General features: G+C 36.3%; 2 protein-coding genes and 1 long non-coding RNA gene across 3 annotated transcripts; 1 reads left to right on the top strand and 2 right to left on the bottom strand.

Annotated features, from left to right (window-relative positions):
- Positions 1-195: 195 nt before the first annotated feature.
- LOC132162017 (L-galactono-1,4-lactone dehydrogenase, mitochondrial) lies at positions 196-6,254 on the top strand. The gene is made up of 7 exons (XM_059572263.1): positions 196-948; positions 1,423-1,673; positions 2,148-2,333; positions 3,683-4,097; positions 4,387-4,527; positions 4,998-5,173; positions 5,883-6,254. Exons 1-6 carry the CDS (start codon positions 295-297, stop codon positions 5,139-5,141), a joined length of 1,791 nt encoding a protein of 596 aa, XP_059428246.1. The 5' UTR covers positions 196-294; the 3' UTR covers positions 5,142-5,173; positions 5,883-6,254.
- Positions 6,255-6,649: 395 nt separating this feature from the next.
- Positions 6,650-7,994, bottom strand: LOC132162159 (uncharacterized). The gene is made up of 3 exons (XR_009438211.1): positions 7,678-7,994; positions 7,491-7,581; positions 6,650-6,933 (listed from the first exon to the last, which is right to left on the bottom strand). It is a non-coding gene; the product is annotated as an uncharacterized LOC132162159 (long non-coding RNA).
- Positions 7,995-15,913: 7,919 nt separating this feature from the next.
- LOC132192031 (BTB/POZ domain and ankyrin repeat-containing protein NOOT1-like) lies at positions 15,914-18,972 on the bottom strand. Its single transcript, XM_059607215.1, has 3 exons — positions 18,230-18,972; positions 16,277-17,283; positions 15,914-16,123 (listed from the first exon to the last, which is right to left on the bottom strand). The coding sequence occupies exons 1-3, from the start codon at positions 18,692-18,694 to the stop codon at positions 16,072-16,074; spliced, it is 1,524 nt and encodes a 507-aa protein (XP_059463198.1). The 5' UTR covers positions 18,695-18,972; the 3' UTR covers positions 15,914-16,071.
- Positions 18,973-20,111: the final 1,139 nt, after the last annotated feature.

Genomic DNA, 20,111 nt, shown 5'->3' on the forward strand with positions numbered 1-20,111 from the left:
TCTCTCAATAAAAAATAAAGTAATTATTAAAAAATTTGATAGTAAAAAAAATTAACTAAAAGAAATAGTAAATTTGTTCTTATAATATGACAACAAATGGAGATTAGGCCACGTTTACACACTTTCGTCGCACAATTAGACAACAAATGGAGATTAGGCCACGTTTGTATGGTTCAATAAATTGACAAAGTGAGTTTCGTCCCCCGTCTCGCTCCAAAGCCCTTCCCTTCCCTTACGCTGTGTCACTCCTAAACCCACCACTCCAATACATTCAAACTCAAAGCTCATCAAAAAATGCTGAGAGCCCTCACTCTCAGACGTTCACTTACCTCCCTCCACCCTCACCCTCACCCTCATCACCACCTCAAAACCCTAACCCCGACCCCAACCACCACCATCCCCAAACACCCTCTCAACCCAACCTCCGCGCGCCCATTCTCTACAACCAAAGCCAGTGACGCCGAGCTCCGCAAGTACCTGGGCTACGCGGCGCTGTTCGTCTTCTGCGGCGCTGCCACCTACTACTCCTTCCCCTTCTCGGAGAACGCCAAGCACAAGAAGGCCCAGATCTTCCGCTACGCCCCTCTGCCCGACGACCTCCACACTGTCTCCAACTGGAGCGGCACGCACGAGGTCCAGACCCGGGTGTTCCACCAGCCAGAGAACCTGCAGCAGCTGGAGAATGTGGTCAAGGAGGCCAATGAGAAGAAGACCCGGATCCGGCCGGTCGGGTCGGGCCTCTCGCCTAACGGGATCGGGCTGTCGAGGGCCGGGATGGTGAATTTGGCGCTGATGGATAGGGTTTTGGAGGTGGATAAGGAGAAGAAGACGGTGAGGGTTGAGGCCGGGATAAGGGTTCAGCAATTGGTGGATGGGATCAAAGAGGACGGCCTCACGTTGCAGAATTTCGCATCCATCAGGGAGCAGCAGATCGGTGGCATTGTGCAGGTGGGCTTGCCTTGCCTTTCCTTTCTTTTTCTTTCTGTCCTCTCTTTTCTGGGCATTGTTCCCTTTGGTCTAATGGAAGTTTCAGGAAAGAAATGGGGTCTACTATTAGAAAAGCTGGAATATTGGTGTGGTATTGTGTTCTAGTCTTCAGCCATGGAAACACATATTGATGGGACGTTGAACCAAATTGTGTTTAGACAGAGTGATCGCTCGAGTGAGGAGCATTACCTATATTGTAGCGCATGTGAGAGATGGGAAAGTGAGGAAAGGAGCTAGGGAAGAACTGAGAAGCCATTAACTTACCAGTAAGATAAACAGTTGAGGTGCAGTATACATAATCAATCCCTGGTTCTGATTGTTCATTAGAATGCCTCCTTAACTTCGTAATGGATTATAGGCTATAGCTTTTACAGACTGGGTTTCTATTCTTGTGTGTGTGTGTGTGTGTGTGTTTTAACATTTACTTGTCTTTAGGTTGGTGCACATGGCACTGGTGCAAGACTGCCTCCCATTGATGAGCAGGTCATCAGCATGAAACTGGTAACTCCTGCCAAGGGAACAATAGAGGTTTCAAAAGAGAAACATCCTGAGCTGTTTTATTTAGCTCGCTGCGGTCTTGGGGCCCTTGGTGTGGTAGCTGAAGTTACCATCCAATGTGTTGAGAGACAGGAGCTTGTGGAGCACACAACTGTCTCAAACATGAAAGAAGTCAAGAAAAACCACAAGTAATTATTGTTCCTTTTATTGTATAAATTATTTCTTTCACTTAGAACATCATCATAAGTGCAATATGGTTCATGGATATTGCTAGTAATTGGCAACTAAATGATTGAAACCTAGCAGTACTCCTAGTACATATGTATCTGGATAATTAGGATATTGTGGAGTTTGTGCTGGAGAAATGCTCCAATTTAATTGGTTCAAAATTACATTATTGGGATGGCTTGTAATATGAGATTTTTGAAGTTTATCTAGGGGTTAGTTGTGCGCTACATGTGCTTGTATGGCTGTGGTGCTAAACAACCCCTACTTTTGGTGTGGTTCGCATGCAATATGCTTCCTTATTTTATCTTTCTGTACAGAATACTTCACACCCACACACACACATTTTTTGTGTGTGGATGTAATATAATTTATAAGGATGTGGAAGATATTTTTGTTTCTATACAACTAATATTCCTGTTTCTTTCCTTTTACAGGAAATCGCTATCTGATAATAAGCATGTGAAGTATCTATACATTCCATATACTGACACTGTGGTGGTCGTGACATGCAATCCTGTTTCAAAATGGAAAGGCCCCCCAAAGTTCAAACCCAAATATAGTCAGGATGAAGCCATACAGCATGTCCGTGACCTCTACAGGGAGTCGCTCCAGAAATACAGGTACAGCTGGTGTTTGCTTTTGTTAAATGAATTATAAGGCAAACTTATTCTAGTTTGTTGAATATGAAGCACAAGTAATGGTAACTAGTTCTTCTCTCCTTTTCTTTTGATATGATCTTTTCTGCTTGCTGAGATTTCATAAAGTGTTTAGCGAAGGGCCTAGAGAAAGTAATTGAACATATGCGTTGGAAGAGTAGTGCCAAAGTTATCTAGCATAATGAGAAGAAACTCACAATTATTGAAATTTCTTGTATGAATGCATATTGCTTCCTCTTCCTTTGCATTTATTTTATTATTATTATTATTATTATTATTATTATTATTATTATTTTTTACCACAATGGTTCACAAACTACTTACCTTGAAGCAGTGCGTGGCTATGATATGGGTTTAGAATGTAAACTAAAATACAATCAATTTGTAACTTCTCATCTGGCTTACCCGGTAAGGTTAATAAGTATCTAAGAATTAATGTCAATTTGACGAAATACTCTTTAGATCACAAACCTAACAGATATGTTAGGGAGACTAACTCCTTTGAGAGTCTCCCAGTTATATTATAATATATCATATTGGAACTTCAATCAATCCAAAAGCTTAAATCTATGGGTTTTGGCCGAATTATGTTATATTAACTACTCGCGCTTGTGTCATCGTCCAATGTGGGGATTAACACATGTACACTCAACAATTTTTCCCTCATGTACGAGTCCATTATATCTCTATGCTCTCCCTTGAATAGAAGCTTTATCAATCTTAGGAGTCCTATGTAGGATCAATTGTACAAGCTATGTGGGTTTTATTCATGCCATGCACTGTTGTCCCTACTATAATTGTGAAAAGGACTCATCATCTGTACATGCATATCGTTCACGCTCTAACTGCAAAAGAGGCCGCTATCATCCAATATACCATGCACCATCTTTGGCTCCAGTACTAGTTGTTCAGAAAATTAACACCTTGGAGAGCCTTTCAGTAAAATCATAACATAACATATTGAGATACTACTCAATTCAAAAGCTTAAGCCTATGATTTTGGGCCCAAGTATGTTGTGTATTAACTATTCACTCTTGTGATATCTATCCAATGTGGGACTTTAAACTTTTGATACTCACATGTGTATATTCAACATAATGTAATAAGATTGTTATGTAGTTCTTGAAAGCTTGGCGTGGCAAATAATGAAATAAGATTTTTGTTCAAGTTTGGCTTGTTTAAAATGCTTTACCTGAACTTTTCTATATTGTTTTTCTTATCGTCTTTTCTAAGTTGTATTTACAGGTTTGTATTGTTATTGTGTTGACTAATTTGTTTCAATCATTTAATTGCTTACATTAGTTACTTGCAGAAAAATAAAAAATGAATCTCCAGACAACGATGAACCAGACATAAATGAGCTATCATTTACAGAGTTGAGAGATAAACTACTTGCCCTGGATCCTCTCAACAAAGACCATGTCATAAAGGTCAATCAGGCTGAGGCTGAGTTCTGGAAAAAGTCAGAGGGATTCAGAGTGGGATGGAGTGATGAAATATTGGGCTTTGATTGTGGTGGCCAACAGTGGGTTTCTGAGACATGTTTCCCTGCGGGAACTTTAGCGAAGCCAAGCATGAAAGACCTTGAATTCATAGAAGAGCTGAAGCAGCTCATAGAGAAGGAAGAGATACCTGCACCTGCTCCAATAGAGCAGCGCTGGTCAGGTCGCAGCAAGAGTGCCATGAGTCCTGCTTCAAGCTTAGAAGAGGATGATATATTCTCATGGGTAATTTCAATTGCATCTTTCTTTTTTCCCCATTTATCTCTTATCTTTCTTGATTTTGAATGTTGGCTCCATTTTAATAAGTGTTTGGGGAGAGGAAATGAGAGCTCTCCTTTTCTCTTTCTAACAAAATTTACTGCTTATCAAATAACCTAAAAAATATTGGACTTAGGTCTTCCAAATTTAACTAATAAATTTTGGGGGCCTTGAGTAATGTTTCATCCCATTTAATCCAATAGTGTGAAATTATTTATAAAACTAATATTCAACCATACTTTTGATTGTGTATCAGGTTGGTATAATCATGTACCTTCCTACAATGGATCCCCGGCAGAGAAAGGAAATAACAGAAGAGTTCTTTCACTACCGGCATCGGACCCAGGCACAGTTGTGGGATCAGTATTCTGCTTATGAACATTGGGCTAAGATTGAGGTACTAATTAAATCTTGAAAAAACTGTTGTAATTCACTTTATAAACTTTAAATCATGAAAAGTTATCCCACATGGTATCTTGGAATGCATTGAGATTTTTGTTTCTGGCTTCAATTTATTTCTAACTTCTTGATTTTCCACATTCCCACCAAACTCATTTTAGCTCTTCCCATATCTTAGTGAAATTCTAATAAATAAATTTATACTTTATTTAAAAGGGTAAAAGTTAAATTGGAACTTATAAGTCCTTTATCTTGCTCAGAAACGTGTCGAGGGTACCCAAAAAAGGAAAAAACGTCAAGAGTAGAATGTACCTACTCAGCATGTATCAAACATAACGCCTTTTGAGTAGATCATCAATTCGATTTTTCACAGGATCGCACTGATTTAACCTTGGCAAACTGACTCGCAAATAAGTGTTACATTACAAGTATTTGCTTTTATTATTCATATATCTTCACATAATTTAGGTTCCAAAGGACAAAGAAGAGCTTGCAGCTCTCCAAGCAAGGCTACGGAAGCGTTTTCCAGTGGATGCGTACAACAAAGCACGAAGGGAGTTGGACCCTAACAGGATCCTTTCTAATAACAAGCTGGAGAAGCTGTTCCCATGATCATGATACCCTTTGAGAAGCATCCTTCATTGGTTAGCTCTTCATCTATAAAACTTTTTATTAATTCAAATGCATCTGGTTTAGTCTTTCAGTCTTTCTGATCATTGCTGCGAGGATCTTTAGTGAAAATGTAGTGCCTGTGCATCAAATGAGGGAAACTTTGAGATATAAGGACCAATACTGTTAACTTCATCTGCATAGCTTAGAAGCTAGCAAGCGACCTTTGGTGTATTCTTGCCTTTTTTTTTTTTTTCTTTTCCTTTTTCTTCTACGGGATTTCATATTTTCTAACTCTATATACTAGTGACCAACTAGTGCTGGTGGCGGCTGGTGAATTGTGTTGATTTGCTTTGCTAAAAATTGGAACTTGTTAATTGTGATTTTTTTTTTTTTTTTTTCAATTTTTGCGACTTTGGTTGAATCAGTACCAAGTAGAGTTTTGGTTTAAATGTGATTTTTTGGTCTCTGAGCTATGCATTCGATTTGGGGAAATGCAAATTAAGTGGTACATTAAAGGGGGTAAAGTGTAGTTTTCCAATTAGATTTTAATTTTGTATTTGAACTATCTATTGTTTCAATTTAGTTCTAAAGTTGTACAAATGTCTCAATATAACCTTTACTCTATGGTTTACCTTTATTACGTGAATGTAAATTGTTGATGTGGTGATTTTATTATTAAAATGCATGTCTTTATAACACTGGCATTTGTTTTATCAATTCACATATCTACAAATATTGCAGGTTCTTAAGGATATAGAAGAGATTGCAGCTCTCCAAGCAAGGCAAAAGGAAAGCATTTTCTAGTGGATGCGTACAATAAAACACGAAGAGGGTTGGATCCTTTCTAATAATAGTAGGCTGGAGAAGTTGTTCCAACTGCTGTTGGATATATACCATTTGAGAAGCATCCTTTGCCTTTGTTGGTTAGTTATTCATCCATGATTGTTTTTATTAATTCAATCTTTCTGTTCATCTGTTCACTGCTGCGAGGATCTTTGGCGAACATGTGGTGCCTTTTCATCTAGTTAAAGGGAACTTTGAGATATAAGGACTTGGACTATTTAAGTTAAACACACCATATAAGCTACCGAGTGATCTTTCTTTGTTGCATTATTGCTTCTTCTTCTCTCTTTTTTTACTGACTTTTCTTTTTTAAATTTCACATATATGTTGCCATATCATTTAAAATTTTAAATGACGTGGTATAATATACAACATTAGATGCAACAAAACAAAATTTGAACCATAAAATGAATACTCTCGGTTTCACCATTCCCAAAAAAAGATCAAAAAGGTCACATTCATGCGGAGGTTTTAGACAAAGCACAGAGTGTTGTACGTTTTACTATTCTCAAAGACAAGGAACCAATAGAGACGAACACCTTCCACGGCTGAGAAAGGTTATTGCCAAGTCCCACAACTAATCGTGAAATATAGACAAAATTCGCACACAGAAATAAATAAATAAATAAAAGAGAAGGGTGTGAAGAGAATACAGGAATTTACGTCAATTAGCAGAAGTAAGATGATATATTATATATCGGTCACAACTGACGTGCTATATCATAAATATATAAGCTCGCACACAGAATAGCTGTAGTCTAATGATCAACAATAGTTAGAAAATCACTCATAATTAACACACTCGAGAAGGAGAAAAAAGAAAAAAAGGAAAGATCAACGATGGTATACTGATACCATATGACAGTTTTGCTTATTCGAAATCCTCGTTTACAATAAGATCGATTAGTAACATTCTTCACAGAGCCAACAGCAGCACAAAGCGAAGAGGCTGCACAAATAAGAAATAAAGCAGATTAGTCCCATGGGAGAGCAAACAAAAGGGGCAAAATCAAAAACTAGGTGGGGCTGCTTGTTTTCAATTATTGTAGTGTAATAGGGCAGTCTTATGTGAGAGTCTGTTCAAACCCCACTTGCTCAGATAGGTGCTCAGACAGTCCGAACAAGTAGGGTTCAGAAAAATTAGTTATATTTGAGAGCCTGTCCAAACCCTATTTGCTCGAACAGGTGTTCAGACAGTTTAAACAAGTGGGGTTCGGACAAACTCTCACATAGGTTGCCATATTGTAGTACGTAGAGCAACTCTATTCTACATAATCTAAATCCTGGCTTCCAACAATAACCTAATGCTTTCAAGTATACTGTAATTAAACATAAATTTGTAGATAATCCAAATATAAATGGAAAGAAAATCCAAGACTGGTCTCCTTGTAGCTTACAATACAAGTTGGAGCACTTTGGTTTACTGTACACTCACTTTTCATGGTGCTAATAGAAGCTCTTTCATGATCTTACAACCTAGATTGCTAAAGAAGATGCATGACTTACCATCCCTCTATGAAGCCCCTGTCTCCTTTCTTCTTGCCCCGAGCACAGCACTTCTTCCCTGTGGAGGGATTCCCAGTTCCAGTTGGGTATCCTTCAAATAAAAATCACCATAAAAGTAAGTTCTCTTGCATCCCATGATCAATAAGAGAGAGAGAGAGAGAGAGAGAGAGAGAGAATTAGGATGAACCTGCAGGTGGAGGCTGGCTTTCATTTGTCGAGTTCTTGGGCATTTTGCAAGACAAACAACAGCTAGAGATAGATAGTGATAGTGTTGTGCCTTTCAAATATCACTGTCTTAATAATCCTTATGTAGCAGTGCTCCAATGGTAATTAATATCAGTGTCATTGTATGTATATATATATATATATATATATACCTCCCCTGCACCCCAAGCTGGAAATGGGCGATGGAATATGATAAAGGAGGCTTCCACTTTCAGTTGGTCGGCAGCAAAAATGTCTAATAAATTGAGTTCGATTTGGTTTCAGTTTGATCTGGCTGGTGTCCTTGTGAACATGTAATTGCCGCCCACAGCTTTTTATCTCAAGCTTTGTACATTTGTCTACTTTAGAACTGGATTCCATTTTTAAGAGATAAAGCATATTACAGTGGAATCATGCGTGAGTTTTCCATGGCTTTTGATCTGGATTCTTCTTTTTGTGACGAGGAGAATAATTTTGTAGCTGTGGGAAGCTTGAAAAGGAGTAAATACAAGAAGCTAATTGTGAGAATAATGAGAAAGTTCCACCAATAAGTTTGCTACTTTGTCCACAGAATATATGCTTAACTTTCAATATTGTCAAACAAACGCACTTAATGAACGCGTTATCGTTGATATCTGTTGAACATATATGTGTGAGTAAAGAATAATTAAATTTTATATAAAAAATGTATGATAAGAATGAGCGATTAGTATCACATAGTTGAGTATGAACTTATTAATTTAAGTTTTTGGATTGAGTAGTAGAATAATGCTATACGTCACTCTCCTATCATTCTCTTATCTCTTCCTAAAGCTTATGTGGCGTGGTCTCCCATAACATTTAGTGTATAGAGATTAGTTTTTTAATTAGGAGAACTACGCCACATATGCTTTGAGAGATTGGGGAGTCGAACGTCTTTTTCAATTCTACGTAATTTTTTTAAAAACCAAAGTTAGAATGATGAGTATCGAGTTGCATATGAATGCAACCTAATTAACTTTATCAATTTGTGAAGAATATAATCGTCTTTTTACTTTTTGTTTGTGGGAGATTCTGTTTTTCCCGACATATTCAAAAGCAATAGTTCCGGGTGTTTAAATATAATTGGTCCAAATTTTCAAAATTACAAAATTTTCTCTTTTTCATGTGAAATTTTAGTTTGGTCCCTGCATGGCATCATCTAGCTATAGCTGCCCCCTCTATGTTGTTGCTTCATAGCCAATTCATAAGAGCACTAGAAATTTCATCAACTCCATGGTTTGGCCCTATAGCAAAACTTTGTTTGCCATCCTAAAGGAACTTTGAACTCCAATCTCTTTAAAGAAATGAATACTATACCCATCTTTAAGATATAAATTGCTAAAATATGAGTACCTCCATTTATTTATGATACATTTGGTTTCCTCAACTTTTTGGACAACTAGTCAATTATCAAGACCGATAGAATTGTCAATTATCAGGCACACAACATAGCTCATTGGACCGCTACCACCAGTTTTATATATTTTGAACCTTTTTTTTTTCTTGGAAAAAAAAGAACACTTTATTTGACAAGAGTTGACCTTGAGATCTATTTGAACCCCCACTAGTTCTTGATCTTCCAATTCATGAACTTTATTTTTCTTATTGTGTCTCTTATTTGGATAACGTTTGAATTTAAGATTCCCCACTCTCTTTAGTGGCTCACAACTTCCATTTCCTTTTTGGGTGGGGCATTTGGGTTTTCTTGTACGTTTAGGCCTGGTCCTCTGGTGACTTCCATGTTAGGCCCAGATTTGGGCCTTGATTATTAAAGGCTTGTCTTGGGCCCACCTTAGTTAATCTAGGGCATCTTAAATTTCTTTCTTTCTATATATGGGGCAAATAAAATAATCTTAGGTGCTGAAATTTTTATTATTATTATTATTTAATTATGATAAAAAAAATAAAAAAGAAGATCAATGAAAAATGCTAGCTTGTTGAACTCAAGTGTACGTGTCAATTTTTGACATAACCCACGAACCCAACACGTATACACCCAATACAAAATTAAAGAGTTATGGTTGATGGGTTTGACCCGTTTAATTAACTTAGTCGGATTATAGTTGACTTATATAATCTTATACTAATGTTTTAACATGATTCGAACACAACATGCGAACACAAACTGCCACCCCAACCTGCATGTATGTATTTTTAAGATTAAAATTGAAGTTTTCACCCATAACTTCAACGTCGTTGTCGTACAAATAACTTTATCGCAGTAGATGCTTCTTAATTTGTTTATGGTGGACATAATTGCATTGGCACTGAACTGCGAGGGGCAACATAATGAAATTATCGTTGTTGAAATGATTATGGTAACGACCAAATTGAAGGACTAAAATGTTTTTGACAGCCATTACAAGTACAACATGTAAAATGTGTTACCATTCATAGTCTATATTGCATTATGACACTAATTTTTTGACAAGATTTGTTTAAGCTAGGCAAGGAATCTATATATGCATACTTTTCAAATATCACATTCTCAATCATGATGTTTCCAACTTGACCGACGCGATGGACCATATTTACTTTTATTTTATAACTTTTAAATTAACAAAATATTTACCAACTTTAAAGCAGAGAGTTATTAGTATTAAAATTATTAATTCCTGTGTCTACCTTATGGCGATCGACTTGTGAACCAATAAAAGAACACTCTTTCGGTTTTTTTTTTTTTTTTTTTTTTTTTTTGGACAAAATGAATGATTAAAAAGTGGGAAAAGATTTGCAATTTTATTTTAGATTTTCTCAAAAGTTGAAGGAGGTTAGATTCAATATATGTTAGTGCAAGCACCTTCGTTAACTTCACTCTGCATTTTAGGGAAGGAGTACCTCCTACAAAATAAGGGAGAGGATGTCAAAAGGCTCGCTTCCGACACCCCTATCAATAAAAGTACTCATTAGGAGAAATTAAAACTGGTAAAGTTAGATAAAATAAAGTAAGAGTGTGAATTGGGTGTCGTAATATATAGAATGTAAGAAAATGTCTATGATAGTGTGGTGGTGCACAGAGATAAGTGAGTATGATAGATTGAGAAAGAGAGAGTTTTCTTAGAGTCATTCTAGAACTCCGTTGGGTGGCGGTTTTTAAGTAGAAAAGGTTGTGGGGTATAGCTCAACAAAACTCTAAGAGAAGATAGACATGAATACTCTAGGCTCTATGAATCCTCTCTTAGCAAACAAATATGTGGCTTACAATTCTTACAAAAATCGCGCATGAAGAGCCTTTAAATAAACTTGAGTGAGGTTTTTCTGCATAAAATTAGCCTCCATACACACTTAACTTTACTAGGATTATACGATGAAATAAGATTGCTTTGGACTGCATGTGAAATGGAACTTAGAACACAACATTAATTATGCCACACGTGAAGTTCTTTGAATTGATCCTCATTGAAATGCCTTAGGACTCCACTTAGAACAACTAACACTAAAAAACACTTCAAGCGTACACTTCAATTTGAACTTAAATTGAAACGACACTTAAAACGAAGCATTCTGCTAGCGCTTCAATATGAACAATTCGAACTTATCTTGGAAAGACAATTAGAACGAAAGATTCTGTTTAAACTTCAAAAACATGTCAATCAGCACCAATTTGAACTAGTTTAGGGCGAGACTTGAAATGAAGGATTTTGTAAGTCTTTTAGTTAGAAATAACTTAAGATGGAGCTTGGAATGAATAAATCTGCTCGACTTGAATTTGCTCCTTAATTATATTCTCTAGTTTGAACCTGATAAAATCTTTAGTTCGAACTAAGACCACAAATTTGAACTTTACAGAAAAATCCGAAGTACACCAAAGTGTTTTGGACACCGGATTAGCCAACCTACAAACTAACACATAACTTCGCTCAAACGACTTGCAATTGAAGTACTTATGACCAAAGCTATGGGGAATTAGAAATTTAGAATGGTAGATAATTAAAAAAGATGGTTGATGATGAAAATAGAAAAGGGCATTTTGAATGGGATTACCTTCTTGTCGGTTTGCGCCAAATTAATCCATCTTACTCAACTAATTATGACGGAGTGGATAGTTGTCTATTTCCTAAACTGCATGCGTGGATTTATTTTCCCTCCTTTCGTGGTCGCATGTCGTCATTGTCGAGTCCAATAATACGTACACGAAATACTTTCTAATATATAGTATCAATCACCTTTATTAATTTGATTCTTTATGCATGGTTACAGGACAAAAGAAGAAAGAAAACAAGGAAAAATGACTTCTCTCTAGAGGAAAAATTCGCACAAAGCCTCCAAAATAGAGTACGTTTTCGACAATACAAACAATGAGCCCTCAATCAATCACTAGACAGTCTAGACCTCACCAAAACTTCATCTTCAATCTACTTCCAAACTCAAATCTCACTCGTTTAAGTCAGGATTCGTATCAAATTGATTAATTCAGAAACAAAAGTTCTTTATCAAATCGATTAAACTCAAAATCTCCTAAAAATTCTTCTTCTTCCCTCTCTCTCTCTCTCTCTCTAATAGATAAACTTCGTATGGTAAAGTAACATAAGAAAACACTATCAAATCCATGGAAGATTTGTTTTTTTTTTTTAAAAAAAAAAAAATTACCAAGAGAAAAAGAGATGGAAAAGAGTGTATGGAAAATACAACCACCATCATTCTCAGCCTAAGATTGTCGCAAGATTCAATACTTTTCATGTGACAACAAAGCCATCAAATTACCTTGCTTACCCAAAAAAAATCTTCTTCTATAGTAAGACACGGTTAAATGTATTACTTAATTAGTTTTAAAATCTTGCAAGATCGAGTTTTGTTTTTCGGTATCTAGCAAAATTCTTACTGTTGGCAAAACAATTAGGGTTCCATCATATATATATATATATATATATAAGATGAGAGCTAGCGATCATCTTAGTTCACGTATTTGTTGTATGTCCAATCACAAATCACATCTGGACTATTCGATTGAAACAATGCATGCATAACATATATATATATATATATAATGCCACAATTCCACCAGTTGTATACTTAAGTTCTACTGTCATAAAAGTACCCAATTTGTACTTTCTGATCACCTGAAGCCCATAGAAAAAATATTGTGGAATTCGTCTAAAAATACGTCAAATTCTAATTAAAAACTTAAATTCATAAGAAATATTGAACAAAAGAGACAATGTTCGAACTCAAGCTTAGATTTGATAGTATGTAAAACCACCACTTATTTTAAAAGCTTAAACTAATATGAATTATCAAATTTAATTATCTAATTAACATTTTACCAAAAAGCATAGTTGAAATTTAGTTTTGATGTTCTCCGATCAGAAAAGCAAAAATAAAAGAACAAAGACAGAGAAGCTACTATCAAAATTCAATTCGAGCTACTGCCCACAACGACTTTAATGTGGATATATATATCTTGAAAAACATAGATCTGGATTTCCTAAAAATCTTTTTTAAAAAATAAATTTTCAAATTACAAAATTTCAGTCGTTTCTAGGCATCGAAAGACTTGAAAAATACCACCTATTTTAAAAAGTAGCATGTTATTGAGATAATCATAAAAAAATTTCCTCGTTTCTTCACTTTTGCAAAGACAGTTCTTTTTTATTTTTTCAAAAAACCTAAAAACAGTTTTTGATTCAAAGTTTTTTTATAACATTAAGAACAAGAACCTTAAAAAAATAAACTTATTTCTCGACTGTAATATATCACATTTTTAACTAATAACATTTCTCAATCGTTTTGAGAATTATCAGCAATTTCAAAGAAATTAAAAATCTTGATCTACAAAACATGGAGGAGTAACTACGTACTCTAGAAGGCGACAAAATTAAAAATGGTGGGATTGGTCTGCAATTGAACAGTTTATAGACTAGGACGTCTATCTGCTGATGGCTGATCAATTAATTAACGACTTTAAGAAGGATAATAGTAGAAAGTAGTTATTGTTCAACAGATCACAGTAAATGAGTAACACATAAATGGGGAAAATGAAGTCAACTTTAACCCATTTTATCTAAAAGTCACCACAAAAATTCCCTCTCAATTGCTCCATTCATAATTTCATTTAATTAATGCATCTGAAAAGACATAATGCATGCCATTGCTTTAGTGACAATTTTCAAGCACTCTATGGATTTTAGCCACTCCACGTCTCCACAATAATAAAATTAACAATAAATAAATGTGTCATGCATCTATATATATATAGATGATCCAGTTTTTAAAAAGGGATGAGAGAAAATAAAAAATGAAATTGGAAATATTTAAAGACATCTGCAGCTAGCCCTAGATGATATAAATGTAAATATACCAAATGCTGGTATATATATATATATATATGATAAGACTATTTAATTTGAAAATAATAGTTGGGATTTAAAATATTTTACATGCATGGTACCATTCCCTTATAATATGGAGGATTTTAATGCTGCTAAAATCATTTGTTGATTGAATTGACCATAATCTCTTCACAAAATTGAAATTTCTATATTCCTGGCTAAACTATACTTGAAAAGTAAGTACAGATGTGTTGCTAAAACACTTAACTATGATCACGATGATAGAACAAGTGACCAAGCATAATCAATTAAGAGGAAGCCTCAAAAAAGAAAAAAGAAAAGACATCAATTAATGCGTGCTACGATTGGGAATAGGATCTACTGCATTTCACTTCGAATGGAGAACATCTATTAAATAGTTCAGAGATTTCACACATCTAATAATATATACGATGTTATATAATAAATATGTTGACACACATTTAAAAGTTTTAAATAACATGGTATTATGCATACCGTTAGATGCAACCAAACAAAACTTTGATTATGCATGGATCCTAATCATGGTTGTGCTTCTAATGGCTTTGCCCAGAGAAGAAGCTTGTAGAGGCATGCATTTATCAAGCTCATAAAAAGTTAGTGAGATAGATTTTACTTAATTAGTGGAACTAATTATAACTCCTATTAAATTAAAAGATTAAAATCAATTTAGACTTATAAGCGATACGAAAGGATCACAATAAGAAACTAGTTATCATATAATTACTCCCACTCATTAACATAAAGTCTTCAAGAAGCACTCAAGAATATAATCAATTGAATTGATACAACCGCACCAATCTTTAAAATAGTGTTATCTAGTTATTTATGGTATGCTAAAAAGAAAAGAACCTCATGAGCTCAAGACAAATGAAAGGTAGATGATCATGATAATGTTTTCATGATGCACTTATAACAGGATAACAACTTCAAGGAATAAATTAATATGATGTTAAATACTTTTTCTATAATTGACTCAAAAATTTACTTATCTTCTTGGTTAATGACCCAAAAAAATAAAAATAAAAAAATAAAAAATGAAGAAGTTCACTTTATGTTGAAGCTCAAATGAAGATTTATGACTATAACTAAAGACTTAATGAAGATAAATGGCATCCTGACTATTAAACTATGGCTTCTGCATATCAGGAGAGAATTACAAGTGCTGATTCATGCAATACAATGAAACATGGCAGGACGTACGGGTGAATTATATTCAAGTTCAGTGAACCAAAATTTATGCAGAATTTGCTCTGTATCTATATGGTTTGGAACATTTTATCTTTTAGATTAAGGAAGCCAAATTAAGTAAGAAAAACATACATAGGAAAATAAACAAGCTGGAGGATCAACAAACCAGACCAACATACCCACAGGTTTAGCAAAAGGTGCATTAGGGAAAGAAAAAAAAATTAGGGTTTTAGGTGGAAGATTATGGAAATATAAGAGCCGAAAAAGGCAAGGGGGGGACAAAAAAGAGGATTGCATGGAGGAATCGAGAATTAGATAATAGCAATATATTTTAAGGTGTCGTGTGTCGTCACACTCAGTGTTGCATTCATGCAAGACAACCAATGAATTTGTCGATAGCCATACATTTATTTTAAAATAATCAGCCAAAACTATAGCCAATCAAGTTTCTCGAAAAGCCTATGGATGCTAGAACAGAAATAGGAAAAGAGAGATCGAGGAGACAGCTCATTTTCTTCATAGAAAATAGAAGCACCCATATCCAAACAAAACCTTGAGAAAAAGAATTAAAAAAAAAAAAAAGAAAAAAAAAAAAGAAAACCCCCCTAGCAAAAAAAACCAAAAGATTTTCCTGTGCATATAAAAGAAATATATAATGGGGGGCAACAGGAAGGTGGTGGGGGACAAGAAACAAAAGGATCACAATAAATAGGCGATGATATTAGATGTAGAGCAATAAATACAAGGGAGTTGACAGGCCGGGTGTGAAAAGATTGACCTGCGTCTCTCCTCCTTCATGTATAATCCTCGGTAGCAAAATCTCAGATCCTCCTTGTCTCATCTCATCTCATCTCATCTCATCTCCCATCTCCAATGAAACTGAACTTCATATTATGATCATTGAAAAGCCTACAAAACCCCAAAAGAGCACCCTACAGAACATAGAGAGAAAGAAAAAAGAAAAAGAGAGAAGAACATATAATCCAGTAATACAATATTTGGAGTTATATATAAATATTGTGATTTGATCAGAGAGCTTAGAAGTCATGAGAGTGGTGGTACATTGTTGGATCACAGCCACCTTGTGATCCATGCCTATTCATGACATGATGATGATGATGATGATGATGATCCCTTTGGCTATTGTGGCTACTATCTTCATCTCCATCCATTGATCTTGCTCCTCCACCCATTTGACCCGAACCCGTCGCGCCCAGATTGAGATAAACCAGCCTCGAATCAAGATTAAGATTCCCCATGTTGTTCCCGCTGCTGCCGCTGCTATGATCGTCGCTCATCGGCGGATATATGGTGGTGGAAGAAGGAGCATTTGCATTATTATTGCCTTCTTCACGGGAAAGAACCAGCGCCGCCGATTGAACCAGCTCGAGGCAAAGCCTAAGCTTGTTTGGCTCGATATGTGTTAGCCCCGGCACGGCTCCTTTGAAGAGGAAATCTGATGTTAGGGTTCGGAGTACGTCCAGCGGAGTAACCCCATCAACGGTTCGGACATTCGGGTCAGCATGGTGGTCGAGGAGGACCGCCACCATGTCGGGCGACACCATCTCGGCTGCCAGGTGGAGCGGGGTCTTCCCGGCGGGGCCAGCCGGGTAGTTAACATCCGCTGCGCCGAGCTCAAGGAGGGCTTTCACGACTTCTCGGCTACAACTTTCTACAGCGTAGTGTAAAGCTAAGGCTTCGTCGAGATTTAGGCCTTCTCCCATGACCATAAGCTTGACGAGTTCGACATCGGAGGAGTCGAGGGCTCGTCTCATTCGACGAATCTTTTGGTCTTCGAGATCGGCGGCCGCCCCGATATCGTGGTGGTGGTGGTGGTGGTGCGGCATGAGGGAGCGGCGGGCGAGAGAGGACTTGAGGCGGAGCTCTTCAATCTTTGCTACGATATCGATGGGGAGGTGCTTGGCTAAGACTTCTGGAGGGAGGCCAGATTTTGCAACGAGATGGGAACATGTGGACCAGAGCTGGTGCATGTCTTGTTTTCTTGAAGCGAGGAGAACTTTCATTACATCTTCAATTGAGGCCTTCTCCACCATGCTTGCCAATTGTTTCTGTGGACCAAAAAAGCAAAGATAAGAAGGGTGAGTCAGTGGAATAAATTTATATCACATATATATGAAAGATTGTTTGGCAGGTTTTTGGATATATAGATAGATGAGAAAATTGATGGGATGTTTTGTGCTAAGATTGCATTTCTGTTGTGGCTTGTTCTCTTTTTCAATTTAAACCCAAATGGGGAAAGTGAATGTTTGGGAAAGATTTGGTGTGCTTACTGTGGAAGACAAGACCGGATATCATGATCTAAATTTAGAAACTCTTGGGTATGCAGCATAAAGATATGAGGAACCCAATTCAAGAAACTTCAAAAAATGGTACATGAAATCAAGATAAGCTTCTTATTTTCACATTTTACCCGGAAAAGTAGGGAGTTTTTTCTTCTTCTTCTTCTTCTTCTTATTATTATTATTATTATTATTATGCACAACCGAAGAAGAAGAAGAAGAAGAAACTTGATTGAAAAATTGAGAAGTTAATTATTGGATGAGATGCTTCAAAGACAAACTGAATATTAGATTGTATTCAGTATAGTTACCGAGAGGAGAAAGTAATGTGATACAAAGAAAAAGGACTAAATGCGTGTGAGAGATCAAACCAACTGCTTTTAATGGAGAAAAGATTAATAAAGACATTATTAAAAACCAATAAAGAAAAGTTGAAGATTATATATAGAGAATAGAAGAACCCAGTCTCACCCACTTCATCAGAAGATAGTGGATTTCCTAAAATACTAATAAATAAATTATATAAAATAAATAAAATAAAAGAAGAAAAAAAAAAAAAAAAAAACTCACCCCACTTCCCAAAACGAAACCCAGAAATTCTCGAAATTAATTCTGAAAACCCACAAAACATACGACTCCGGCCTCCTCACACTGACAAAAGAGAGAGAGAGAGAGAGAGAGAAGACATGAAGAAGATAAGTAGTGAGAAATTAACCTGAGTGAGCAATGCGAGCTGTTCAACACCAAAGGATCTAGCGGCAGCAAGAGTGTCAAGGGCGAGATCAACGGCTGAGGTGCAATGCGTGTGCCAGCAGCCTCTCTCCCCACAATTAGGCCTGGGCTCATGTTTCTGAGGCACAATAGTGACTTGGCCACTGTACAAGAACTGCAGCAGCAGCAAGAACACCTCGTAGCCCACCGAGTTAACCGGTATCACGCCCGGCCTCGATCCCGGCGACACGGCAGGGTTGATTCTGGAACCCGCTGGGTCCAGCCCGGTCGGCGGGTCGGGCCCGCAAAAGAATTTCCTAAAGAAGAGGCTCCGCGCTGCGAGGATGCATCGGTGGGCGTGGACTAGACGACCCTCTACGCTGAAGGTTACGTCGCTGAACGCTTGGCCGTTGATCAGAAGGTTCAGGTAGTCCAACGAAAGAGATCTTAGCGACTCATCCAGGGTCATCGTTGATTCTTGATTCCTTTAGGGTTCGCGCGCGTGAGAGAGAGAGAGAGAGAGAGAGAGAGAAAGAAGGGAAACAGAGAGCTCAGCAGGAGATGGTGCAAGAAGAAGAGAAGAAGAAGAAGAAGAAGAAGAGGAGGAGGAGGATTTTGTTCATTGGTTCCTCTTCTTGTTGATCATGATGGGGTACTATTTGAGTGTGTTTTTTGTGAGATTCTTTGTGTCAAATGGAGTGGTGAGAGATGGTGTTTTGTGTTGGGAGATATTTTGAGAGAGAGAGAGAAGAGAGAGAGAAAGAGCAATATGGGTGGCTGTTCTGGGCGGCCGAAGTATTTAAAAAAGAAATCTACAAATTAAAAATAAATAATTATTGGCAATTAAATAAAAGACTGGAGGAGGGTGGGAGGGAAAATGGAAAATGGAAAATTAACTTTTTTGTTCATTATAAAATTGATAAGACCCATAATTGTTTTTTAATTCTTAATTACCCCGTGTTTTGCTAGCTACCTTAACATATTGAAATTAATTAATTAATTAAGTTTGGAGTAAATAATTAAGGAGGGGGGGAAATAGGGTGTACTTTATGTTGACTGCCAAGACTAGTATATATAGATATATGTGTTTTTCTTATTTATCACCATTCTCAAGGCTTCATAGTTTATATGGGAGCTTTTTGTTGGGGGAATCATGTCCTTAATAGAAACAATTTTTACCTGACTACATCTTTTAAATTTTTGTTCTTGAAGCATGCATTACTGTTTAAGGTAACAGTTCTTCTTCCAACTAAAAACAAAATTCTGAAAAAGGAAAACGGAAAAAGAACAACTCCCTTGTCAACAAGCAACAAAAAAAAAAAAAATAAATAAAAACAAAAACATCTTGGAGTTTGAAACGTACATCAACATAAGAACATCTTCCTTGATATTTTTTTTTTTCCCGATATTGTGAGTGTTAGAACTTAGTGGAGTCATGGTGGATTTTATAATTAAATTAAATGAAATATATGAAACAACATCTGCTTTCTCTTCGATCACTTTCGGGTGGTACCCCTATACTGTAACTTGCGTGTAATTGGACATGGAGAAGTCCCATTCAACATACGGTTTTCCTGTTCATAAAGTTATTGCAATGTCTTTAAATAATTCTTTTGCATTAATTCCTTCTCTAATATATATATATATATATATATATAAATGTTTATATTACAAATGTGAAAAGACATAATTCTTTATGTCCAGATCAACATAAAGTTAATTTTTTTCTTTCTCTCTTTTAGTTATCTCCCGTGAGAAAAGATTCTTTGCAGCTAGCTAGCTTTCAGGGTATAACTGGCTGGGCTTGACTTCCCCCACACAAATTTACCTTTACCGATATCATGTTGGAGGTTTTCAATACTTTTGGTCCTTGTTAACCTTAATTA

The sequence above is a fragment of the Corylus avellana genome, chromosome ca9 (genome assembly GCF_901000735.1).
Source record: "Corylus avellana chromosome ca9, CavTom2PMs-1.0".
NCBI lineage: Eukaryota > Viridiplantae > Streptophyta > Magnoliopsida > Fagales > Betulaceae > Corylus > Corylus avellana.